We start from the raw sequence: 27,594 nt of genomic DNA on the forward strand, positions 1-27,594 counted from the left end.
AAAAGCCGATGCGTATCTCGTCAAAGAATGGTACAGAGAAATCGTAAACATATTATTCAGACGAAATGCTATGCAAGGGTTGACGCCGAATGCTTTACCACAGTTCTTAAGGGGCATTACAACAATTATTAGTTTAGAGGCACGTGTGTTACGTGGGCAATCCTGAATAAATAAACTTTGCAATGAAAAAATTGCAATTTTAAAACTATTTTTTAACCCGGAAAATGCTGCTTTTAGATGGAACAACTGATAGTAAAATCAATGGCGCATGTGGCAAATGTATTTGGAAATGCGTCAACTACACCTAAGCTGAAGTTCAAGATAAGTTTTTATGGTTCCAAATGCATTAGCAGTCCTAGCATTAGTGATGTGTGCGAGCAGTATTGTTCAGTTTTGAACTTGGTGAGCATTGGTTGAGTACCTAATTGAAAATCCCGCGCATCATTTATAGTAGCTAGTTAGTTGTATGATATATCAATTAAATATGTCTTATTAGTTGAACACGGCTGTCAGCGAACTACCTTCTCTAGAGTATCATTTCAGATTGCCGTTACAAAGTCAATTTATCACCATTAAACGGGGTAACGACTTTATGGTCGACGCAAAAATTAAATTGACAGCCAAGCTCGAAGTAATATTTAAAGATTTGACGGCGTATTTGAGAAAACTAGGTAAGTAAATCGTTGTTTCAAGTTAATTTACGTCTCCTTTATTCTTACAAGTTTTTGTTAGAAAACGATTTTAGCGAAGTCCTCGATGAACAACGGCCAGAAATTCTCAGGAAATATTTAGAGGAAAATCAAACGTACGACGAGTTATTGACGACTTTGGATTTCTTTAACGATTACCGGACCAAAGCGGCGGAGTTAGTGGACGATTGGGATTTCGAGCTGGGAAAGTAATTAACTAACAGATATTTATATTATATATATATATGTTATATATCGAGAATAAAACTTAAACGTGTGTGTTCAGTATCAGTCAGGTAGACATGAAATCGCACGTATGCGATCTGGCCAAGAAGTACATGGATCAGATTGTCGACAGCATCATAGCCAAACAACTGGACGACAACGAAACGTGAGTGATTTGATTGTATATCTTTCTAAGTAGTTATTTTAAGTTAAGTATCTGTACAATGATTAACAATTAAAACAAAACTAGAAACATATAAACTGTGTTGTTGACATGCTTACATTTAAGGCCTTCGTTAGCTTGGTAAGTTATTAACGTATCGAACAAAAAAAAAAATGTACGATTATTGTCATCAGTCGGCATTAACAATACTGAATATACTGTTTGAAACGCACAGGGTCTGCAATAAGTTCAATGAAATGGTCTCTAGAGCAGAGTCCAAACCAAAAGGCACTAAAGAATTCCTCGAGCTAGGCCAGTACATGTTGTATGCGAGCACCACGTTTATGAGCGACATGACTAAAACAGTCAAGTACCTGACGGGGGTAGCTTGTGAACTATCGCGATACGCCAATCTGCCTAAGGCATTTTGGGACGTGCACATGGCGGCTATCAGATGGATACAGAACATTGCGCCAGTGTTCCTTAAATATGGCAGCTATTACGAGGCGGGCAAATCCTTCAGGGAAGAGACTCTGGCCAGAGTCATAAGCAAACTCAACTATGACTTGGACGCATTCACGCCCCACCTGACGTTCTTGGATCGCATAGATGACGTCAAAAAGCTCTACGAATACATACTGGTAACGTGTACACCGTACACTTTAAGATTTCCATAACTGAGTTCAACAGCTAAGGAACTACTGACTAATTTTGTTCCACTTTCAGTATCTTAACACGTTGAACAGAAAAATAGAAAGTTTCGACGAAACCGTTGCATGGATAAATCGGGAAGAAGAACTGTTCAATAAACCGATTAGTACTTTCCCCGAACTCGACGAGATTAAAGTGCGTTAACAACATATATTTGATGTTTTTGTTCTTATAATAACATGGTTATGATATGTCCGCAGGATTTTACAAAACCGTTTGTAGATTTGATAACGTTTTCCTACAAGTGGTTTCTCAGGTTGAACGTTTGGATGCACGGCGATTTCGACAAGCTGAGACTATCTGACATTGAGTTCGAAGTCGATGAGTTCTACAAGTATGAAAAACAATTTTTTTTTCTATCTGGTAGTCTGTGTAGCTACGGTTAATGTTGATGGTTTTCAGAGAAGCGGTAAAAACACAAAAAGTGTTCAGAGTAAAGTGCAAAGAAATGTTGGCGCAAAACTACAGCAAGAGGTACGAGGGCATCATCGACGACGCCGACATGAATTTATGGCCAGCGCCATTGAAAATAGCATATCAAACTGTGAATAGTATGAAAGAATTCAAGGTGAGGCACAATACAAAAACAATAATTAAATGGTTGACACAAATAACGCTGCAATTTTGACCATGTATATGATATTGATAGAATTTTGATTTGTGTCGATACCGAAAAATCGAATTTTGAGAGTTCGGGAGTACCAATCATTAGAAATTTAACATATGCATAAAAATATCACAGGCTTAAGTTCTCAGTTTAGTTACCGAATTAAAAACTGTCAGTTTCTGTATAGGTACGGGAAAAAGTATTGAGTAAATAAAAAAAAACAGTTATTAATGATCTCTATGTAAATGTTCAAATTAAGTATATTTTTGAATATATGTGTTAGAAATATAATAAATTATATGATTGTATTATGTTACCCCTAAGGTAACACATTATATCGTACTCGTTCATTACAACACAGTAAAATGACTGGAGTTTTATTTTTAAGCAATATGTACCTATCATTGGAATACTATGCAATCCAGCATTGACTGAAGGGCACTGGGAAGAAATGTCTGAGCTAGTTGGATTCGATTTGACTCCAAATGCTGGGACGACACTATCCAAAATTATAGATTACCACCTCGACCAACTTATTCCGCAGTAAGTAAATGTTGAACATTCAGTGTTTCATTTTTATTTGCAATAACTTAAACAATATTAATTCTTAAATCCTACTTAAAATTAGTTATGTGAATATATAAAAATGATTATATCAATATAAGCGCGCTTTTTATACTACTGAGTGTAGTAAATGTGTACATTATTGTAATTAATAAAAGTGTTTACGTAAATGATCAAAAATAATATTTTGAATGAAGTTATTTTAAAATTAAGATTTAGTAATTTATAAGAAAACGTTTGTTTTTGCCACTTCATAATGAACTAAGAACTAAATTGATTAAATATTTAAATACTCGCAAGGCGAATTATAACAGTATTTGCCGGTTGAAAGCGTTAAGCAAGTCTGTGTTGACTTTTATTTGAGTTTTAAGTCTTTGTTGTCTTAATCACAAAAAGTATTAATAAGTACAATAAAACATGTAAATTGAATAATAATTTACACGAAAGTCTTTAAAAACAACAAAAGACTTAATGTGTATTAACAATATAATTTTTACGTCAGACAAATACATTTGAATGTACAATTTCATTCGACATTAAATATTAATTTATTGTTAACATATTTATAGATTTGACGTTATTAGTGTTGGAGCAACCAAAGAAGAACAATTAAAAAAAACATTGCAGAAAATGAAAGAAGAGTGGGAGACCATCATTCTAACTACCAGCCCTTATAAGTATATTATAAGTTCCACGAATAGTAGTTTATAACTATTTAAAATAATAACGACCAATACAATTTTAAAGGGCTACAAAAATAAACATTCTGTCCGGTTTGGATGATATACAAATGGTGATTGATGATCATCTTATCAAAACTATATCGATGCGTGGATCGGCTTTCGTTAAACCCATTGCTGGGGAAGTAAAAGAGTGGTTTGATCTGATTAACAGAATGAACATGACTCTAGAAGAATGGGCGAAGGTGCAAATAAAATGGCTGTATCTTATGCCCATTTTCAGTTCCAAAGATATTGTTGCTCAGATGCCCGAGGAAGGGGCTCTATTTGTAGTAAGATATCAGTATACAATCACAATTTGAAATTATTATTATTGAAATTATTAATGGTTTAGGAAATTGATACAATTATTAGAGGTCTGTTAGGCATGATTGATAAAAATCCATTAGCTGTTAAATGTGTCGGCCAGGACGGGATTTTAGAGACCTTAACAGATTGTGTAGAAATAATTGAAAACATTACTACAGGAGTTAATAATTATCTAGAGAAGAAACGTTTGTTTTTCCCGAGGTAGGTTGGAATGTCGTTTTTTGTTATCTTATTAAATCAAGAGTATTTTATAAAGTACGTTTTAATAATCGGAATAAAGATTTTTCTTCCTGGGGAACGACGAAATGTTGGAAATTTTATCTGAAACCAAAAATCCTAAAAGAGTCCAGCCTTATTTGGGAAAAAGTTTTGAAGGTATTTCTAAGCTCGAGTTTAACGACGATTTGGACATACTAAAGATTTTGAGCAAAGAAGGAGAAGAAGTTGCCTTAGTAGAGACTATATCGACCGCGGAAGCGAGAGGAAGTGTCGAAAAATGGCTAGTTCAGGTAGTAACATTTGTAATTGTGCTTTAATTAATTACACAACAAAATTTGGTCAAACTTTTATTTTCAACGTCGTTACATCAGGTCGAAGAGCAAATGATAAAATCCATTCGAAGTATTATTGAGAAGGCTTACTTAGAATATCCAACTATTAAACGTACAGAATGGGTTCAGAAATGGCCAGGTCAAGCGGTGTTGTGCGTTGATCAAATTTATTGGACTTCCGAAGTGCATGAAGTTTTTTTGGCAAACAAATCCGGACAAATGCGAATACATCAAGCGTTTTTAACTGTAATATCCTACATAGTATAGAAAAAATTGAGGTTTTTTTATTTAAATGGACTGATTTTCTAACGTGTTTAGAGCCAGTTAAACAATATCGTTGATTTAGTGCGAGGCAAGTTGAGTACACAAACTCGAATAACTCTAGAAGCACTGGTCACGTTGGATGTCCACGGCCGTGACGTAGTTAACGAGTTAGCAAACAACAACGTCATTCATGCTATGGACTTTAAATGGCTTAGTCAACTTAGGTAAGATATGTTTTATGTTGTCCACTTTTTCAATGTGGTTTCATTTGTTTATTCGCCTTAGATATTATTGGGAAGACGACGTAATGGTACGCATTACTAACGCTACCATACACTACGCTTATGAGTACCTAGGAAATTCGCCAAGACTTGTTATTACACCGTTGACTGATAGATGTTACCGGACGCTGGTTAGTGCCTACCATTTACATTTGAATGGTGCTCCCGAAGGTCCTGCTGGCACGGGAAAAACGGAAACTACTAAGGATTTGGCAAAAGCTTTAGCCGTGCAATGTGTTGTATACAATTGCTCGGACAGTCTCGACTACTTGGCCATGGGAAAAGTATGACCCACGAGAAGATTTTGCAATTGTGTATATCCAAAAGTAAACCTTTTATTATAGTTCTTCAAAGGATTGGCTTCTTCTGGAGCTTGGGCTTGTTTCGACGAATTCAACCGAATAGACATTGAAGTGCTTTCAGTGATCGCACAACAAATATTATGTATTGCACAAGCAGTTAGAGCTGATCTAGAAACGTTTATCTTCGAAGGCACGGAACTTGTGTTGAACCCGAGATGTTATGTATGCATCACTATGAATCCGGGCTACGCCGGAAGATCAGAACTTCCAGATAATTTGAAGGTTAGGAAGTTAGGTTTAAAATTAAAAAAAACAATGCGAGTACAAAATATATACTTCTCTTTGACAGGTCTTGTTTAGGACTGTGGCTATGATGGTACCCGACTACACAATGATTGGTGAAATACAGCTGTATTCAAACGGATTTGTAAATGCTAGAGAACTATCTGTTAAAATCGTCACTACTTACAAACTGTGTTCCGAACAGTTATCATCTCAATCTCATTACGATTATGGTATACCCATTTGCATTTTATTTGTATTTATTTTGGGAAGTTATTTACTTTTAAGAGGAGGAGGAGTTCCCGAGTGGGGATACAGTGTGTTTGAAACCATCTCATCATGGCAGCGTTGGGCCTTCAAGGCCTGATAAGTTACATGTTATTTACTTTCTGTAAAAAAATGTGTCGGTTCATAGGAATGAGAGCTGTTAAGACTGTGCTCACGGCAGCTGGTAATTTGAAGATGAGATTCCCCAATGATGACGAGTCCGAACTATTACTTAGATCTATTTTGGATGTAAATTTAGCGAAATTTTTAAATAAAGACGTTCCTCTGTTTAACGGTATAATATCTGATCTGTTTCCTGGAGTTAGACTACCCAATCCAAAATATGATAATTTGCTCAGTGCTGCGAAAAAAGTGAGTGGCAAAAATGTAAATATAAAATATGGGTTTACACCAGTTAAACGTTTATTCTAGGTGTGTGCTGAAAAACATTTGCAAGCCACTGCTAGTTTTATGACGAAGCTCATTCAAACATATGAAATGATGATGGTTAGGCACGGTTTTATGTTGGTCGGTAATCCTTTTGGAGGAAAAACGTCTATACTAAAAGTACTGTCCGAAACCTTGACTTTGCAAAACAAACTTAATCAAGGAGAAGAGAAAGTTGAATACGAAACTGTTAACCCTAAAGCGTTAACTATGGGACAACTTTATGGATCCTTTGATGATGTTTCACATGAATGGTCCGATGGAGTTGTAGCTAACACATTTAGGTATTAAATTCACTGAAATAATTTAGTACAAATATTTTCAATTATTCGTTTGTTCTTTTAGAAAATTTTCAATGTCAGAGACCCCGGATAGGAAATGGTTAATATTCGATGGTCCAGTCGATGCTGTTTGGATAGAAAATATGAACACAGTATTGGACGATAATAAAAAATTGTGCTTGAACTCTGGTGAAGTTATGAGCATGCCACCGTGCATGTCAATGATATTTGAAGTCATGGATCTTACTCAGGTATCTGAGATGAAAATAAAGAATTGTAGTTAATATTTTAATCGTTTGTTTTATTGTATCTATAAAGGCATCTCCCGCCACGGTGTCTCGCTGTGGAATGATTTATATGGATCCTTCGATTTTAGGCTGGAGACCGATTGTAGAATCTTGGATGGAAACTTGTTCCGAATTTTGGTCAACTGGTCAGAATAGTATTGATATAATGTGTTTATTCGATTGGATTACGCCACCTTGTCTTTACTTTATTCGTCGAAGTTGCAATCAATTAACTAATGCTGGCGAAACGAATACCGTCTTGTACTGTTATTTGTGCCAACATTTAACATTTATATTGTGAAAAATGTTTTAATTATTATTGTTATTTTCTTATAGAAACGTTTTAAACCTACTTGAAATGCAACTAGAAAATGCGAGCATCGACAATCCAGCTTACTATGAATATTTTACAAACTATTTACAAGGATGTTTTGTGTATGCCGCTGTATGGGGATTTGGGGGGACACTCGATACCGCGTCGAGGCCAGTGTTCGATTTGTATTTTAGACAGTTGTGGAAGGGTGAAATCCCGAGTTTGACACCACCGGAAGAAATGAGTCGCTTAGAAATACTCATACCAAACGAAGGATTATTGTACGACTATGTGTATAGCTGTACGGCAAAAGGGTCTTGGAAGAGTTGGTCGGAGATCTCCAAAAATAACAAGGTAGAAGAAATGAGTAACATCGAACAAACTTTAGTGCATACCACTGACACTTCGAGGTAAAGTATCCATTATTTAATCAACTTAAAAGCTAATACAGTTGACAATGTACTATTCTTGCATGTAGGTATTTGCATTTGGTTGATATGTACATCAGTCATCGCAAACCTTTATTACTTTTCGGTGCTACGGGTACCGGAAAGAGTTTTTACATAAAGAATCAAATGATGAACAAACTGTCCTTAGACAAATACGTCCCGTCTTTCATTACGTTTACAATCCAGACGTCTGCTAATTTCACTCAAGAAATGGTCATATCCAAACTTATAAAGCGCAAGCGAGGCGTTTACGGTCCTCCCATTGGAAAATTGTGTGTGATATTCGTCGACGACATGAACATGCCTGTAAAAGAACAATACGGAGCACAACCTCCAATCGAGCTGTTAAGACAGTTCTTCGATCACGGCCATTGGTACGATTTACAAGACACGAGCAAAGTTTACATAAAAGACGTTCTCCTTTTAACTGCTATTGGACCGCCCGGTGGTAGCAGGCAAGATGTGTACCATCGATTTTTACGGCATTTCGGACTGTTTGCTATAAATTCGTTTGACGATGAGAGTATTACTAAGATATATTCGACGTTACTACAAATCGGATTAAGGGTAAGCGCTTTATTTAAAAATGCACGACTGATTAGTTTTTTTTGTTTTCACGGAGTTAAATTATAGAGGAATGGATTCACGTTAGAAGTGATGCCGATCATAGACGTAATTATTGAATCTACAATTAACCTGTATAGATCTGCTATTGTTAATTTAGCTCCAACTCCAGCCAAGTCTCATTATTTATTTAATCTAAGAGACATATCAAAAGTGACCAATGGAATACTTATGTTCCGAAAAGAAAGCTTTACAAATAGAAAAGTGTTTACGAGGTATGTTTATCAATGTTAAATGGTAAATTTGTTTTTCTAATAACCGACACTAATGTAGGTTGTGGGTACATGAAATCATGAGAGTATTTTATGATCGCCTGATTGATGACAAAGGTAGAGAATGGTTGTTCAATGAAATTCGTTTACATGTCAGCCAATACTTCCAAGAAACATTTGATGTTTTGTTCAATTACTTATCAAGTTCGACGGTAAAATACATTTTTAATGTTTATTATCGATTTATATAACCAACGATTAAATATATTATAGATATTGATTCGACTCTCCTCTTTTTGGAATTCACAATAATTTAACAGGAAATGTGAATCTAATTAATTTTTTTTACCTATCTATAATATGTTTAACCTGTGATATTACCCTGACATAATGTAAATAAACAAAATTTCAGCCCATAAGATATGAAGATATGTCAAATCTTATGTTCACTAGTGCAATGGACTTAGATGCTTTAGAGGATAAAAAGTATGAAGAACCTCCTTCGCTGTCGAGTTTTGAAGATGTTGTTAAAATGGTAATGGACGAATATGATATGACGCACAAGTCAAAGCTGAATATCGTTTTATTCAAGTAATAAAATTAGCTAGAAGTTATTGTTTTACATAAACGTATGATTTATATTAGTTTTTAATAATCAAGATTTGCACTCGAACATCTATCGAGAATTTGTCGAATTTTGACCACACCCAGTGGATGTGCCTTGTTAGTCGGAGTTGGAGGTTCAGGCCGTCAATCTCTGACTCGTTTGGGAGCGGCTATTTGCAGTTATAATGTATTTCAACCCGAGATAACGAAAAGTTATGCGTTTAACGAATGGAGAGACGATATGAAAATGATATTGAAAGAATCTGGCGGCAAAAATCGACCGACAGTTTTTTTGTTTGCCGAAGGCCAAGTAAAAGAGGAATATTTCTTACAAGATATCGACGCTCTGTTAAATTCTGGAGAAATACCAAACCTGTTTGCTGTAGACGAACAACAAGAAATCCTCGAAGTAAAATATAAATTTGATTTCTAAATATATTTCATTATTCACTTTTAATTGATATTGACTCTGTTTAGATGGTTAGATTAGCCGCTCAAGGAGGAAATAGAAATTTAGATATCGCTCCATTAGTCGTTTTCGACTATTTTACAAATAGGTGTAAAAAAAATTTGCATATATGCTTGTGCTTCAGCCCTATTGGCAGTAGTTTTAGAAATCGTTTAAGACTATACCCGTCAATGGTCAGCTGTTGCACTATAGATTGGTTCGAGGACTGGCCGGAAGACGCTTTGGAAATGGTCGCTCGTAGATATTTACAAGGTGTAAATCTTTCGGATAAGATAAAAAATTCGGCGGTGACAGTTTGCCAAAGTTTTCACGTAGATGCTAGGTAAGAGCTGTTGTTGTGCAATGCAAGTGGAATAATTTTCAAACAAGACAATTTAATAAAAATTGCAGAAAACTATCATCAGAATTTTATTCAAGTACACGCCGTCGAACATACGTAACGTCTGCTTCTTATCTTGATTTAATAAAAGCGTACACCGATTGTACTAATCGCAAACAAAAAGAAATAATGGAAGCCAAAATGCGTTACGTCGGCGGTCTTCAGGAACTAGAATATGCAACTGTGCAAGTTAGTCAAATGAAAGAAGATTTATTCAAGTTACAACCTCAGCTGCAAAAAGCACAAAAGGATACCGAAGAGATGATGATCATTATTTCTCGCGAGACGGTCGAAGTGGAAAAAGCCACAGCCAGAGTCCAAGAAGATGAAAAAGTGGCCAACGTTCAAGCCGATGCTGCTAACGAGTTGAAAACTGAATGCGAGGCTGATCTTGCTTTGGCTATACCAGTATTAGAAGGTTAAATTCAAAACATTTGATTTTTTTTTTTAATTATTGCGTTATTCGCTTGCCGATAGATTATTTTTGGGGTTTAAAATAATTCGCTAGCCTTGCCAATTCATGTTAAATAATGACCTGTTCTGATAGTAAGGTGGAAACAGAATGCTTCTACTAATAACAATAATTTCTTTTGACAGACGCTATTGATGCCTTGAACACTCTTAAGCCAGCTGATATAACGTTAGTGAAGTCAATGAAAAATCCTCCAGAGGTTGTAAAAACTGTAATGGCTGCTGTTTGCGTAATGAAAGGCGTACTGCCGGATAAAATTCCCGATCCCAACAAACCAGGACAAAAAGTATACTTTAATTATAATTGAGTAATTTAATTTGAGTACCTTATGGGCACGCTGTTATTAAACTTGTGTATAATGAAATAGATATTAGACTATTGGGGTCCAAGTAAAAGATTACTCGGCGACATGAATTTCTTACAACGGTTAAAGGAGTACGATAAAGACAACATACCGATTCAAACCATGACTATAATTCGTAAAACCTATCTGCCGGATCCAAATTTTAAACCACAAATCGTAGCCAAAGCATCGAGTGCCGCTGAAGGTCTATGTAAATGGATTATAGCTTTGGACATGTACGATCAAGTAATAAAAGTCGTTGCGCCGAAAAAGGAGAAACTGGAGATAGCTAATGCCGAGTACGAAGCGACCATGGCTATTTTGGATGAAAAAAGAAACCAAGTGAGACAGTTACAAGAAAGGCTCGATTCTTTAAAGGAACGTTTAGAGGACACTGAAAGAAATAAAGAAAAACTGTTAGCAGAGGTAGCTTTGTGCGAGAGTAAATTGGTGAAAGCCGAAAAGCTTATAGGTATGCCCTTAAACGAAATAATTTCACAGTATAGAATATATTTTATAGTTTTATTTAACGTTCAGGAAGTCTCGGAGGCGAAAAGCACCGTTGGGCACAACGTGCTGAGGAGCTACAATATAACTATGATTGTATACCGGGCGACATACTTATATCTTGTGGAATAATTGCATACTTAGCGCCATTTACTTCGAATTTCCGGTACTGTCATAAAATCAGTATACTTTATACAACCTGCACATATTCCATATGTTTTACAGGATCTCGGCAGTTAACAGTTGGAAATCGCTGTGTAAAAGTTTACAGATCCCAAGTTCGGACGACTATAGTTTAATAGACGTTTTAGGCGTTCCTATTAAAATACAGAACTGGACGATTAATGGATTGCCAATGGATTCGTTTTCAATCAGCAATGCCATAATCATGGACGGATCACAGAGATGGTCTTTACTGGTCGATCCTCAAGGTCAAGCACATAAATGGATTAAGACGATGGAGAGAGTGAACGGCCTAGCCGTTGTACAATTATCCAGCCCAACTTATATGAAAACGATCGAAATATGTATCGAATTTGGGAAGCCTGTTCTTATTGAAAACGTACTCGAGGACTTGGATCCACCTTTAGATCCTATTTTATTGAAACAAATTTACCGACAAGGTAAATAACAAACTATGATAATAATGTACGAGTGAAATAAGTACCTTTCTCTAGAGTCAAGTTTAGCAGTTTTATAGTCAGAATAATTGATTGTTTAAAACAAACTTATTTGAATATTAATCGATTAAAAAATTAATACATCATTCGAATATAAATTTATTCTAATAATATTTTGTTTACAGAGAAAATAGTGACAATTCAAATCATAGATACATTTTTTGTTATAATTAGACATTTTAAGATTAAAATTATTTGTAGAAACAAATATCAACGATACACTTATGTCCAAAAATATTTAGTTTTGGAGTTATCACTATTTGTTACAACAAATATGCTTTAAAATTTTTTTTTTTAAACCATACTTTTTAAACGCTTTACCAAATTTTACGGTATTTTAGGAAATATGTTTTTCATCGCACTCGGAGATAATGTAATTGAGTATAATCCGAAATTTCAATTATATATAACTTCGAAACTAAGAAATCCTCACTACATGCCAGAGGTGTTTAACAAAGTTACTATTATTAACTTTGCACTGACTGTAGAAGGCTTAGAAGATCAGCTACTGGGAATCGTTGTTGCTAAAGAAAGGTATGACGATTGATGTGTGCTATAATAAATATAATAATGTGCATCATCAATATCTACATATATTGACAAAAAAATAATCAATAAATTGCAATAATGAATTAATAATTATATTTTTATTAAGGCCTTAGGCGTTATTACATATAAACATATATTTTATTTATTTACATATATATATATATATATATAGATGTAATTTGAACATCTGAATATTTGGAAATATTAATAAATGTATTTAAGAACAGTTAAATGTTTTAAAACAACTACAGTAAGAGTTATCTTTACCTATTATAAAAAGAAAGTAATATTTTGTAATCGTTAATATAATCATGTATCGTATAATTACTTTGCTGATAAATTATTAAGTTATGATTTCTGATTCATTAATCAGATTAAAATATGTTTGACAGTGGGCTTGAATATTTGTTTTTAGGCCAGATTTAGAATCTAAGAGACAACAGTTAATTGTCGAAGGTGCTGAAAACGCTAGGGCATTGTTAGATGTCGAAAACAACATTTTACAAATACTGTCGGCGCCGGGAAACATTTTAGAAGACGAAAACGCAGTAGACGTTTTAGATAATTCAAAGGTGACTTACCGCATTGGTCATCGAAGACAAGGCATTTATTATATTTTCAATATGAAATAATTTTCGATCATGATTTATTAGATATTAGCCAAGGAAATCACTTTAAAACAAGCGGCTTCGGTAGAAACTGTAGCAGTATTAGATCAGTTCAGATTACAGTACAAACCGATTGCTGAACACTGTTCAATACTGTATTATTGTGTTACCGATTTGCCAAACCTAGATCCCATGTACCAATATTCATTGGTCTGGTTCATTAATATCTATATTATGACTATCGAGACAGCGTAAGTGTGCAATTTTGTTTTATTATTAATGTTGTCGGATACCTAAAATTTGTGAGGAGTTAATTTTTGATGACTATTTGATAACATATACTTACGTTTATATGTATTTTTTTTTAGAAATAAATCAAAGTTCATTAAGGTGCGTTTGGACGCGCTGAGAGAAACATTTACCTATAACTTGTATTCGAACGTGTGCCGGTCGTTATTTGAAAAAGATAAAACGTTATTCTCTTTTATCATGTGCACTACTATAATGCTGTGAGTATTTAAAAAAAAAAAATACAAACAGTAATACATTTTCATAAAAATGAATTTTTTCAAAGAGCCGAAAATAAAATCGACAAGCAGGAATTGATGTTTTTGATGACTGGCGGAGTAGGTCTTAAAAACACAGTGCCTAATCCCACTAACTGGCTTCTCGAAAAAAGTTGGGACGAGATTTGTCGCTTAAATGACTTAAGTGCTTTTAAGGGTTCGTGCATTTAAGGATTTTTAACGAACTGAGTGATAACGACGTCACTCGGTAAAGTATATGATATTTTCACATTACTTTCAGGACTGAAAGATCATTTTACAAAAAACTCGAACGATTGGAAACATTACTACGATTTAACGGAACCACACACTTCGAAATTTCCTAATCCGTGGTACGATAAGTTGAGTAGTTTCCAGAGGATACTCGTTATTCGTACTATAAGACCCGACAAAGTGATACCCGTCGTCACCAAGCTCATAGAAGAAGAACTCGGTGAAAAGTTTACGTACCCGCCGCCATTCGATATTAGCAAATCATACAGCGATTCGATATGTCTAACCCCGCTCATATTCATACTCTCGCCTGGAGTGGACCCAATGTCGAACCTATTGCAATTTGCCGAAAAAATGGGGCAGTCCGAAAAATTACAAAGCGTGTCGTTGGGACAGGGACAAGTAAATAAGCTTAAACGTCGGGCGTAAGTTCACATAACGATTTTCATCAATTTTAAAGGGGCCCATCGCTGCGGCATTGATTCAAGAAGCGCAACAGTCGGGCGGATGGGTTTGTTTACAAAACTGTCACTTGGCCACTTCGTGGATGGGAAAGTTAGACGCTATATGCAATTCGTTTGACATGTCCAATACGAATAGCGCATTTAGACTGTGGCTGACCAGTTATCCGTCGGCTCAAGTATTGATTTATACTACTATGCTCGGTTTTGTTTTTATGGCCGTTAACGAGGGTTGCTGTTAGTTTCCAGTGTCCGTTCTTGAAAACGGCGTGAAAATGACCAACGAACCTCCTATGGGATTGCAAGCAAATATGCTCAGGAATTATCAGTCGTACCCGGTAAAAGATCAAGAATTTTTCGAAGGCTGTCCAGGCAAAGAGCGGCCTTTCACCAAGTTATTGTACGGGATTACGTTTTTCCACGCCGTAGTACAGGAAAGAAAGAAATTCGGAGCCATTGGATGGAATATACCTTACGGATTTAACGAATCCGATTATCATATTTCCATATTGCAGCTAAAAGTAAATGTATTCTTTTGCATTTCATACGCATATTAACTATATTCTCACGGTTATTTTAGATGTATATAAACGAGTTTGTGGAAATCCCGTTCGAAGCCATAACATATTTGACAGGCGAGTGTAATTATGGCGGTAGAGTAACTGACGACTGGGACAGACGAACCATGAAAACGATTTTAAGTATGTTTTGTTGTTCAGCGGTGGTTGATGATCCCCATTATCTATTTTGTGCCATTAGCACAAAGTATGGTATACCCTACCGCACAAATTACCACGACTTCATAAAAAAAATCGAGGTAAATAGAAATAGTAAACGTTTGTAAACATTTAAAAAAATTAACATACAACTATTGTTGGGCAATTTGTATTCAAGTTGAAAGCAAAAAGTTGAATAGATGATTAACGATTTAAAATATATGTTTTAATAAGTTAACTTACGAATAGAACTATTTAAAATAAAGAAATTAACTTTTACCACGAATAAAATGTTTATTTATAATTAAGTGTTTTCTAAATTCAATTTTTTTTTAACTAATTACTTTATTTTTATTTAATAATTGGGAATTGAGATGACCACTATTTATTTATTTATACATATACCATTAGTTAAGGCATTAAAAATGATTAAACGATTGAACGAAAAATGGAATATAATATTTAATTTTTTATTCGTGAATTTAATAAAATAAAATTATAATCGACTATGCCCAACTCTGCATGTGACTATAATATATATAAATAATTATCAAATGATGATTGTACCGACTAGGAAATGCCAACCGTTCCAAGTCCAGAAGTATTCGGATTGCACATGAATTCGGGTATTACCCGAGATTTGCAAGCCACCACGCAACTTTTTAATTCGTTGATGTCGGTGCTGGAGTCCGGTGGTAGTGGCACTGACGATAGTGAATCGACGGATAATTTATTGTTGGCGATCATCACGGACATATTGTCGAAGCTGCCAAATAATTTTGATGTGGAAATTGCCGGCGCAAAATATCCGGTCATGTATAGCGAGTCTATGAACACGGTTCTCATTCAAGAAATGGAACGGTTTAATGCATTGTTGTCGGTAGTTCGTAAGAGCTTACAGGATCTGATAAAAGCTATCAAAGGCGCTATTGTAATGACGCCTGAACTGGAAACTATGGCCTTATCGTTGTCCCTTTCCAAGTACCCAGCGTTTTGGTCGAAATATTCATACCCCAGTCTCAAGTCTCTGGCCGGTTATATTACTAATTTTTTGGACAGACTGAAATTCTTTCAAGTGAGTATGCTGTTATCTGAATTTCGTTTGAAAAGCAAAATAATAGTTATCCACTCCGGCAATCGCATTTATAATATAAAATTAATCCTAAGATTATAGCGTATTAATATTATTATCTGTGCTATCAAAAATGGGAGCCGAACAACAGACCAACAATAAATTTAGTTGAAAGGACATATTTTGCCCAATTCGTTAAGTCGAAATTTGCACATGATTTCACATTATAATACTGTGGAAACTGAAATTAAAATCGGAGAAACATTAATGTTAATGAATAATTAAAAAAAAATAAGAAATCAATAAGAAATAAGAAATTAGGGTGTATACATTTTTTTTTTATATTTTAGTTATTATTCTTGACTTTGATCATAATTTATAGAAATCTTTGTTTTATTGATCCAATTACAAGTTTCATGTAGCATAATTTTATTTAATTGTTTATAATATTTTACGATTTTCATCGTCAGTACAAAATTTAAGATAGCCAACAGCCTTTAATATCAGTTTTGCATCTTTTTAACCCAATCATAATATATTAAGTTAGTAAAATGGTTAATAATCTTTTTAATGTAATTAATATAAAAAAAATAAATAGTAAAATTATATATACCATTTAAATTTACCTACTTTAATTTATTTAATAAGGATTTAGGAAAAAGAGATCGTCTAAAAATAATTTACATTTTTTTAAAAGTTTTTTAAGACCCATTTTTTAACATGATTTTCAATAAAAATTAATAAACGTGCCTTAATTAAACCTATAAGAAAGTTTTCAGTATTTATAAAAATGTTTTTTTATTTTATAGAAAATATTAAATTCACTAAATTTAAAATGAATGGTTAATAACGTTTAATAGATTAACGTCTAATGGATTTAACTAATTTGTAAATTTTGGTGTTGTCGATAAGACTTTTTTTTAAATAATTAGTATAAAAGCACCATTAACTACTAATTAAATAAGTTTCCTAATTTTATACAATGAGAACCAATTGACAAGAAAATAAATGTAATAATCGTTTTTGAAGCATTAAATTAATTGTATTAGGTTTGTTCCACTTGAAATGGAAAATTTTAGAAACAGAATTAAATTATTTAATCATGTATTTGTATAGCAAATATAATCGAATACATGTTGAACAGTAAACTTTTAAACTTTTAGTTCTACCAGTAAACGTCAATAGTTCAGCGGTGTGTTTCCGAATTCCAATCAAAGTTTTGATAAGTTTTGATATTATTTATACTTACGGTCTGAATAAACCAAAGAAATAAATGTACCATACAAATAATGAACGTTAAAACTTTCAATCGTAATTTATTTTAAATGTCAAAAATATGCGAGTTATGCGCCAGAAATACGGTGCGAGCAATTATAAACAATATTTCTTTGAAAAAGCAAATCGTGTTCTTTTCTTAATATACTCCAAGCAACCCCTTAAGTAGACTTATCGATATTAACTTTATGCACAATTATCCAAAATTATCCAAAACCGGAATTTATGTGTTGTATTTAATTTATTTATATACGTTTTGATTATAAATACTCGATTGTCATGAATCATTAAAGTTTGGGACAATAATATTTTGGTCAATGTTTACTTACCGTTTCAATATATATACATTCGATTATCGAATTTAACCGGTTAAAATAACTTTTAACTAGTGATAAATTAACAATAATATGAAAATTATTTTTTAACGAGACCATATTGATTATATTTTGTTAGTAAATAAAAAATATTAGTCAAAGAACAAGTGTTATTAAATAAAAAACAAACTTTCCTAAACTTTTGCACTATACGCAAATTAGATATACCTTTTAATCTCATTTAAGTTTTTTTTTCAAACTGAAAACCAAAATATTCTATTATAATAGTATAAGAAATTGTTACGGAAAAACTTCCAATCATTATATTAATAAAATAATTGAATAATTTCTGATCAGAGTCACGCGATATATTCTGTAAAAAATCTCGTTGTTAATCTTTAAAATTTTGAGATTTTCTAAAACAAAACTAAAATATTTAATAACACTCGATATTTTTTTACAAAATGTCATAACATTAAGTGCTTTTTGTTTTGAAAATGTTTTAATTGTTTTATTGACTGGATTGTGAAATTACAAATAACAAACTATTTTTGCCAAAATAATATAAATAAAAAAGTAGGTAAGCTAAAAAAAAATTAGTGCTGAACAACATGTTTTGACATGAAAATACATAAAATCATTTTTACTAATTTATCGCTACATAATTTGTTGAAAAATTATTTTACCTATCAATTTTGATGAGAACTTTGAAAAATCGGGTGGTATGCAGTATTTTAAATTCTGAAAATTATTTAATATTTAATTTTGAAAACTATTATATATTAAAAAAAAGGGGAAATTGCCATTTTTTAAGTTCTACGGGGTCTAAATAACTTGGAAATGACATTCTTAAATTTATGATTACCCTAAATTTGTATCATGTGATTTACCGGTCGTCAAGTTACAATACATTATTATTATTTTTATTCTAAATATTTAAGATACTACAAAAATTGTCTGAAATGTTCTCTCATTGTCAGTGAGGCCCAGCTGTTAATCTTTGGTTACTGATATAAAATTATAAATAAATAAATAACTTTTTATTTGATAGAGAAAACAAACCTAAATTATTAAAATTGTCTATTTTTTTTTCAATACCTATTATTACACTGCATATTGTTGTATTGCGATTGTACCAAAATAAATTGCCATGAAAAAAGCCCATAGGGACGATATATCTTTTTGATCCCCTCGCCCTTCGTTTGAGTTCCGGTTTAAATAACAACGAAAATCGCTAAATGAGGTAAAGAATAAATTGTATGTCACGTTCGAATAGTGTACCCAAGAATAGCGGTCGGGCAATATGTACGGCATTAGTCGTTTAGAAAGTGACGTACGAATGATTTCGTAAGTACGACCCTTGTGTTGTTTTGGTGTTAGGAAAGACGGAGAAGTGCGACAAAAGACAAACGCCCAGACATTTACGAGACATTAACTTTCTACGGTCGGCTAAATTATGTAGTTTCTAGAACAAATGCATGACACGCACATACACTTTGACTGGCGGGCGGGCGAGTTAAATATTTTGAGATTAAAATTTAAAACCAACCGTTTTAAAGAACTATCTAGTGGGGTAGGATAGTGGGTGAAACGTTTGCACTGTTCACCCCTCCAACAAAACTCCCTAGACATCCATTTTGTTTTTAATTTCGTTCATTTTGAAAAAAAAAAAATTGTATTTTCAGTGGTTTTTTTTCAAAATTGTTGTAATTTGGTATATTTTAACATAAGTCTAAATCAATTTTTATTTATTTCCCAATTATTTTTAGCTTTTAAATATTTTATAAGTATATTACAAGTAAACATAGTTAAACTATGCATGTGCAATTAACGATTGAACTAGTCTCAAATGTTATAATATAGGCAGTGACTAATCACTAGTATTTGTACAACAATTTTGAAAAAAACTTAATTATTATAAACCGAATGATGTATTAAACGGCACTATTTTGTTGGAAAAATTACAATTTTGTAGTTTTTCGTTTTGAATACACTTCTACACAATATTATAAAATTACTAAACATTTACCATTTTTAGTATTTTCTACAGCGCTATTAACATTAAATATGTATTTATTTAATTAAATTATTAAAATAAGAATAATTTTGAATAATTACTTATAAAGTTATCGAAGTTTTAAGTTTAGGACCGGAGGAATGGTGATGTGAAGTAATATTTTTATCTGCGTGAATTACCTATTTTTCAAGAGGTAGAGTGCGGTCGACGCACTCTACCTCTTGAAAAATATTGTAGTCACAATATTTATTTACTGATTTGTAAATTATAAAAAATATAATTAACAACTGTTTAAAAAAAACAATTATGCAAAAAAAATAATTGACAGTGGTTTTATTTTTATCTAATAATAATAATATATGTTGTACTGTAATTCTGTATTTTTCAAAAACATTTTCTTTATGTTGTTTTCATTTTATTGGTACTTTTAAGTAAACAAAATTTTAAAATGCAAAATATGCTGCATAATCGAAGCTATAAAAAATATGCGCAAACATGAAAAAACTCAAAATTTGCTTAACTAGGCAAAATAAATTTTGGAATTTGGTTTCTTAAAAATTTAATTCAAATTTGTAGCTCAATTTGCTATTTTTCAGACTATTCAGTTAAAACATGCAAATGCATGAACTAATAATAAACAACATATTAATATAAAAATAGTTTTTTAATTTTTTTTTTCTTTGGATGAGTAGTAGATTATGAGTAGTTGATTTATTCGGGAAGAGTAGACCTAGAACTTTTATTTTATACTTATAAAATACTTACTTTGTCTTAGAACTGGTATGATTATGGTAAGCCGAACAATTTCTGGTTGAGCGGATTCTTCTTCACGCAGGCGTTCCTTACGGGAGCTATGCAAAATTTTGCTCGGCGTTATAAAATACCAATAGATCAGTTGTGTTTTGACTTTCAAGTACAGCGCACAGAAAAAATGGACTCAGCGCCCGAGGATGGCGTTTACTGTTACGGTTTGTTTTTGGACGGAGCTCGTTGGGACAGGTCTAAGTGAGTGTTTACGGATACAGCTATTTTTTTTTTTTTTGGTATTCTACAGGAACCTAATGTTGTTGTCCATTTTGTGTTGCACAGAATGGTTTTAGAAGAACAGATGCCAAAAATTCTATCGGACGTTTTGCCGTTGGTGTGGTTTATACCCATCAGAAAAAAAGAGCTCGTCGAAGGGTACAGATACGTTTGTCCTATTTACAAGACGTCCGAAAGAAGAGGTATACTATCTACGACGGGTCACTCGACTAATTACGTTTTACCTATGTTGTTGGATACCGATAAAACTCCTTCCCATTGGATTTATCGCGGAGTAGCCCTACTGTGTCAATTGAACGATTAACCTGGTGTAAAATATTAATGAAATACAATTAAACGCAATTTATTCTTAAGATTAAATAGTTCTTTTTTTTAGTAGTTACATAAAAACAGTATCTATATTAATAAAGATTATGTTGCAATTGTTTAAGAACGTTTGATTTCGACGTTTTCGCTGATTTTTTCTGCCATGTTCTTTGCGGGTTCCGTGATCACCGGTAAAATGATCAGGACGGTTCTGTCTTGTTCTCCGGGTTTTGCTATTCGTATTACTGTGCCCTGGTTAGGTCCAGTTAAAATTTGTTTCTCATACTCGGGCTTGAACAGTTTTGCTATTTTTTTATTCAAAGCTAGTTGCGTTTGCTCCCGGCTATTGTCGTGTTCCCGTGATCTCTGATTTGGTGTGTTTTCATACCACAGTGAACTGTTGTCCAGTTCTTCAGGTTTTAATACACCATAGTTGGTCGCATGATGATCTTGGGTTTTTGATGGGATCCTTCTGTTTAGTTTACCGGATTCGTATAAAGACACTCTTGCTCCATTGGTTTTGTTTAAAACGGTAATTAATGCTGGCTTGATTTTGAGTTCATTGGCTTTTTTCGATGGGATACTATTCGCTTTTGCACGACTCTTAATTTTTTCCGAATTGCAAATTATGGTTTTAATCGCATCCTTATTGGCTGCTTCACATTCGGGCGACATATTGGAACCAGACACAACTGGTTTTACCGGGTCGTCAGATGTAGGCACCGGTTGAAGTATTTCACTGTTGTACGTTGGCTGACGTGTAGGTGCAGCTATAGTTACGAATTCCGGTGTAATATATGCTTCCTTTTTTTCACCACTAGGCGGAATATTTGTACTTTTATCGTCTTGAATAGTCGGTGACAGATTGGACACTTGATTCCTGCTAATTAATGGTTCATCTGTTACATAACTGCTGTTTTTGTCATCATCTGGTTTGGAAGTCGACGACATTGTAACGGTGTCTGGAATCAATGTAGTACTTAAAACGTTGGCTACTTTTTCTACGGATATTATCGTACGGTCAGATGTAAATTCGGTAGACGGTATCGGCTGTTCTGTAGATTGGACTGGTTCAGCAGTGTTTTTGGACACGGTGGTAGTTTCAGTTGATGGATTCGGAGTGGAAGGGTTTTCTGAAACGGATATATTTATTTGGTTTTCATATTCATTATTAGCTCTTTGTTTATAATTTGAGTTTTCTTCGTTTTCAGTTGTCTTCGTATCAACAGACAAGGTAGTCATTGAATACACAACGGAAGTCGGACTTGTAGATGTTTCGTACCGTGTAGTTGTCAGTAAAGGCGTCGATGGAAATATAACACTAGTCTCATCGCTCTTTGCGGTGTTTGAATACTCGGTCGTCGATGATATTTCTGTAGTCTCGATTTTCTTGTATGGTGTTGTTTTGGTTTCCGTTGTCGTTTCTTGGGTCGTAGTGCTTACATTGTCATTTTCTAGTCCAGTCGTCTCGTGTTTTGTACTTTGTTCAGAACTAATCGACGATATAGTAGTAAACATCGGTGTTGTTAATGAGATTTCGGGAGTAGTTAGATTAGGCGATTGCATTTTCCCATCTAATTCGTTTGGCGTTTGAAGGTCTTGGTAATTGACAGTTGGTTTCGTGTTGTCTGATGCCGGCGACGGAAGCGGTACGTTTAATTCGAAAATGTTAGACGGTGCCGACTGATGTACTTCACTTGGCGGTTGGTCAGTATTCGAGAGATTAGGCTGTGGAGTTGTTTCAAGTATTTTACCGATTCTCGTCGGATTTTTATTATCTTCTTCAATAGGATTTGGTTCCATAGGAACAGTGTTTTCTGTCTGGGGTTCTAAAGTTTGTACATGGATGTTATTTCCTGCATGTTGATTTCCGGTCACTTCAGGAATGTCCACCGCAGGTGCTTCTATGCCTCCGGTTTTGTCATCTTCAGCACTGTTGACGTTTGACACAATCACCGGAGTGTATGTTGGTTCTACCGGTGTTAAATAACTTGACGGTTTTAAGCCTTGTGATACCGGAATGTGTTCGTATCTATAGGGATAAGGTTGACTTAAGGGTACGTAAATGCGGTGGTGACTTTCTTCTTGGGGATATACTAAGTCCGGCATGGGTAATACTTGTACATGTGTTGTTAGCGGTACATAATTAGTGTATACAGCGTGATGGTAATGAGGATTTGTGAAAAATGGGTTTATTGGAAATGGAATAGGGGCCGCAGATTCTGGGTAACTTGGAACAATTGGTGGACTGTTATCCTGACGTTTTTTACTAATACGTTGTATGTGTGTCGACGGTTTTGTAGATGGTTGAACACCTATAGACTTGTAATTGTAAACAAATTTGTTGATCATAGCTTGCAGAATTAATTCTTCTTCGCCTGAAAAATATATTAATAAAAAATAATTTAAAACTACAAATATTGACAATGACCAATGTGATTAAAGTTTGAAATGATTTGCTTTGGGTTCATATCATTCAGTTTTAATACTTATTGGTGTTTTTTTAATATTTATAAAATACAATTTCTGAAACGAGAGATTAAAATATTTTTTTATTATTATTAACTTTTTTATGTGTACACATTTTTTTATTCAAATCTTTAACTAAGTTTTCTGCATGCCAAACTTTATGAAGTAAAGTTTACTAAAATGAGATACATTCAATTTATAGAGTTGAAATATCCAAGAACTTATACATAAAGTGTCCAAGGTAGTATAGTAGATGAGGAAAAGGGAAGCCAATTGCACGTGCCTCTTATGCATAGTTGTATACTTATAAAACTATGTATAAAAACAGGTAAATGGTAATAATAATTGTAAGAAAATTATTATTAATAAAATTAGTAATGATATTTTTAATATTATTCCACGTGTTGGATTATGTTAAACGTAAATAAAATATTGTGTTACACAATTACATTTTAACTAGGTTTTTATAATATTATTAGTTATTTTAATTTTAATTTTTTGTCTGTATACGTTTGTTTTTCGATATATTTTTTTCATGTTATGTATAGGTCTTTAGGTTTTGAGCTTTAGGTAAAAGAGGTTAAAATTATCCCTCTTTCTTCGTTGTCCATTTTCTTCTCTCCATTCTTAACTAAATAACGCCATGGCATTATACACTATAACGTTTGTATCTAAAATGCAAAAATTCTGTTTTATAGCTTCACATATTATACAGAACTGACCAGCTTTATTTTATTATAATACCGGCAACAGTATTATTTAGTTATAGTTTAATTAATAACATTTTATCATTACATTTTCAGTTCAAAAGAAAGTATCATAATAGTAATAGGATACACCCCTAATTTATTTTCGTGAAAAATGTTGCTTGGGCAAAAACTGGCTAAGTCTATAATTTGGAATTTTTAGTATTCAAAAATTAAAATTCAAACGCAAATAAGAAATATGATAATGTCCTATTTTTCACAAACGTATAACGACTGATAAAATCGTTATTTGGCTTAGATCGTTTCATCCATAACACCTTACAATTTCTCATTTTCGCAAATTATAGACTTAGCCAGTTTTTCCCGAGCACCATCGAAATGCTATGAGAAATTTGGCGATAAAAAAATTGAATCATGTAAAATATTATTTATGGTACCTTAAAATGATCTATAAATATTTATTTGTGAACATTTTAGCTCGTTTTAAATATTAAAATTTATAAGTTATGCTTGTTAATAGTAAAATTACAATTTTTTATTTGTTTTAATTTTTGCATTGTAGATTATTATAGTACAGATATTTAGTTTAATTTTAAGGACATACAAATTTCTTTGTTTCCTATCCGTTAAAAAAGCTGATAAATTTAAAAAAATTGTCTTTTTTTTAAATCGGGTAAGTCTTTTTTTACTAGCATTTTACCATTATATAACTTTTTAAGCACTGAACAAAAGTAAAAAAAAATATTCTAGGTGAATTTGAGATAAACCTAACTTTTCACATGACTACAAAGTTTTTAAAATAATAATTAAAAGTTAAATCTTTAGAAATGTACTTATACCACTTATACAAAACCTAAAACTTTATCATTGTGTAAAATTACATTAACAATATTTTAAGTTCTCGTTTAATTATTAAAAATCGTCGTTCCGTACTCATAATAATAATTGATATGATGTCCAAAAATACTTCCAATAAGTTTGGAAATAAATATCAGTATCAGAAATTCCCTAAGGGAGTTAAGGCGTATTTAAATATTGTATAAACTGTTTTTAAACTAATGTAAAGTAAACAGAATTAAAAAAACCCTTTAGCAAACTTTAAGTTTAGATTACGGCGAAAATATGATGTTTTTAAAAAGTTATTTGAACTTCTACCTGCATTAATTTTAATCGAACTGAATGTTACTTAAATTTACGACATTATTACGGTATAAATTTCCCCCGTGGCTAAAATTTAGTTTGGAGATTAGGTATTCTATAACTTTTTAAAATTAATTATGATTAAAAAAAAAGTGTCTGATCCAATAAAATGCATGATGATTACATTTAGACAGCACGGTGTTAATTTTTTTCCTATTAGATGTTATTTTATTAATATTGTTAAACAGATCACTAACTTATAATTTGCGTTTTTTTAAAGGTTCAAAACATTAAATTAATATGTATTTTTATTTAATTTGTAAACATAATGATTCACTCTTTAAAGTGGGGATTTAATTTAACATCATGTTTTATTTCATGCTTAGCCTTATTCGTTTAAAATGTTCTTACATCATGCCCCCCGCTCAAAAAAGTATGCCATAAATAGTAAAATAGTTTAACTAAAATGTTGTTTGCAAAATTTTTAAATCTGTTTTCTGCATAATATATTATTATCTTTGCTTTGGGCCAAATATCCGAACGGTAGTCTTAACATTCTTTGATAACTTTAATAAAAATACTAGTTTAATCTATACTTGAAGAAATACTTTTATAATAAACGTAAAACCTCTGACTTTAATAAAACGTAATAATATATATATTATTATTTATTACTTCAGCTACTGCTGTGTATTTTTGATTTATTTATAGGAATTAATGTTTCTCAATTTTTTTTTAGTCATAGAAAAAATGCTGATTTAGTATTTATGCTGAAGTTTCATTGTACATATTAAATTATTTGCTTCTACTATATTACTCAATACAATTAGCGGAGGTATTTAAGTTTTGATTTAAAATTATTATTATTTGTTTTAATTTTAAAACATAGACAGTTTTTAGCCTAATCATAAATAAAAAGAAAACGTCTTTTGCTATTCCATTTTCTTGTATGCATTCCAACGTTTTTTAATAAGGTGTTTAATCCCAGCGCAAAAACACGATGCTAGTAAAAAGAAAATATAATAAATAGTTTTACCTAATTACTCGCGGCCGTATAACATAATATTACTATAATGATGTAACTTACTGGTGTAATTATTGTACTCCTCTCCAGAAGCCTGAAGACCGCATAACACAGTTAACAGCAGAACCACTGTGTACGATGTGATATCCATATTTTTTTCGGTTTTAATTAATTATGCGATAAAAGTATAAAGTATTCAAGGCAAACGAAAACTACGATTCCGGTCTCTGTTTGGTTTTAATATTTTAATTGACACCCATCGCGTTACTAACACAACATTGGACGAGTGTAACTATTGTCCGTCAGACCAGACAGAAAAAAACTCCTGTCCGTTTTTGTGCGTCAGCGTTTTTAGAGAATTTTATTTATTTTGTTTGCTGTTTCTTTTTTTGCACGCGCTTATAAACATTGATGGATTGAAATCCGGACGTAAAATAATAAATAATTTAAACAATCCAACGGAGTAATAAACGCACTCATTTTTAGTTTATTTGTTTTCCACGTCACAGTATAACATTATACAAATTTCTTATTTTGGAAAACAACATTTGCATTTGTTCTACTTAGACGTGGTACACTTGTGCAGGTGTGTACTGGCTGCTATTATTCGATCATTTAAGTCAATTCAATTATTACGTGCCTGCATTTCAGTATCAAGAAAATGGTAATTTGATAAATGATTACCATTAATAAATGTAATCAGTAAAACATTATGATGTTAGTATAATAGTAGTAATACTAATGTAATAATTTTCAGAAAAGTAAACCCGACTGGTGCGGAAGGCAACGGGAAACCATCGCACCATTATCACTTCCCCAGGATGGCAACGCTCGTCTCTAGTAGAGCAAGAGTTGTTTGTTCAAACCGACCACCAAGGCCGTAGACTAAAAAAAAAATATATACACAGGGCAATTCTTTTATCATGAACCACTCAATATGTCATAGGGTTTAATAAGAAGTTACATTTTTTTCTTCATATTGTGGTTATACAATGTGATCTCAATTTTTCACAATTTTTTTTTTGTTTTTATCCCCGTCCCAACTTATTTTTTTTGATAGCAACTTTTGAAACTTAAGTGGTAACGTAT

At 32.7% G+C, this 27,594-nt stretch overlaps 2 protein-coding genes across 2 annotated transcripts; one reads left to right on the forward strand and one right to left on the reverse strand.

Annotated features, from left to right (window-relative positions):
• Positions 1-237: 237 nt before the first annotated feature.
• LOC126834681 (dynein axonemal heavy chain 7) lies at positions 238-21,191 on the forward strand. Its single transcript, XM_050566788.1, has 47 exons — positions 238-402; positions 497-671; positions 733-898; positions 976-1,080; positions 1,204-1,218; positions 1,313-1,718; positions 1,804-1,923; positions 1,989-2,122; positions 2,191-2,356; positions 2,784-2,938; positions 3,529-3,636; positions 3,707-3,971; positions 4,034-4,209; positions 4,289-4,517; positions 4,599-4,805; positions 4,878-5,047; positions 5,109-5,388; positions 5,449-5,688; positions 5,756-5,921; positions 6,104-6,327; positions 6,388-6,686; positions 6,748-6,934; positions 7,002-7,231; positions 7,307-7,693; positions 7,762-8,299; positions 8,366-8,571; positions 8,630-8,780; positions 8,981-9,159; positions 9,229-9,583; positions 9,652-9,965; positions 10,034-10,440; positions 10,620-10,780; positions 10,862-11,309; positions 11,375-11,510; positions 11,570-11,967; positions 12,366-12,558; positions 12,989-13,145; positions 13,227-13,432; positions 13,550-13,690; positions 13,756-13,904; positions 13,989-14,362; positions 14,421-14,600; positions 14,664-14,942; positions 15,002-15,238; positions 15,712-16,212; positions 20,591-20,820; positions 20,905-21,191. The coding sequence occupies exons 1-47, from the start codon at positions 238-240 to the stop codon at positions 21,161-21,163; spliced, it is 10,974 nt and encodes a 3,657-aa protein (XP_050422745.1). The 3' UTR covers positions 21,164-21,191.
• LOC126834686 (uncharacterized) lies at positions 21,187-26,830 on the reverse strand. The gene is made up of 2 exons (XM_050566793.1): positions 26,569-26,830; positions 21,187-23,543 (listed from the first exon to the last, which is right to left on the reverse strand). Exons 1-2 carry the CDS (start codon positions 26,654-26,656, stop codon positions 21,286-21,288), a joined length of 2,346 nt encoding a protein of 781 aa, XP_050422750.1. The 5' UTR covers positions 26,657-26,830; the 3' UTR covers positions 21,187-21,285.
• Between the last annotated feature and the right edge of the window lie 764 nt (positions 26,831-27,594).

Source organism: Adelges cooleyi, unplaced genomic scaffold (genome assembly GCF_023614345.1).
Source record: "Adelges cooleyi isolate 19-005CV unplaced genomic scaffold, UGA_ACOO_1.1 ACOO_flye_CR_arks_rails_tigmint_CR_PRNA_1, whole genome shotgun sequence".
In the NCBI taxonomy this organism is placed as follows: domain Eukaryota; kingdom Metazoa; phylum Arthropoda; class Insecta; order Hemiptera; family Adelgidae; genus Adelges; species Adelges cooleyi.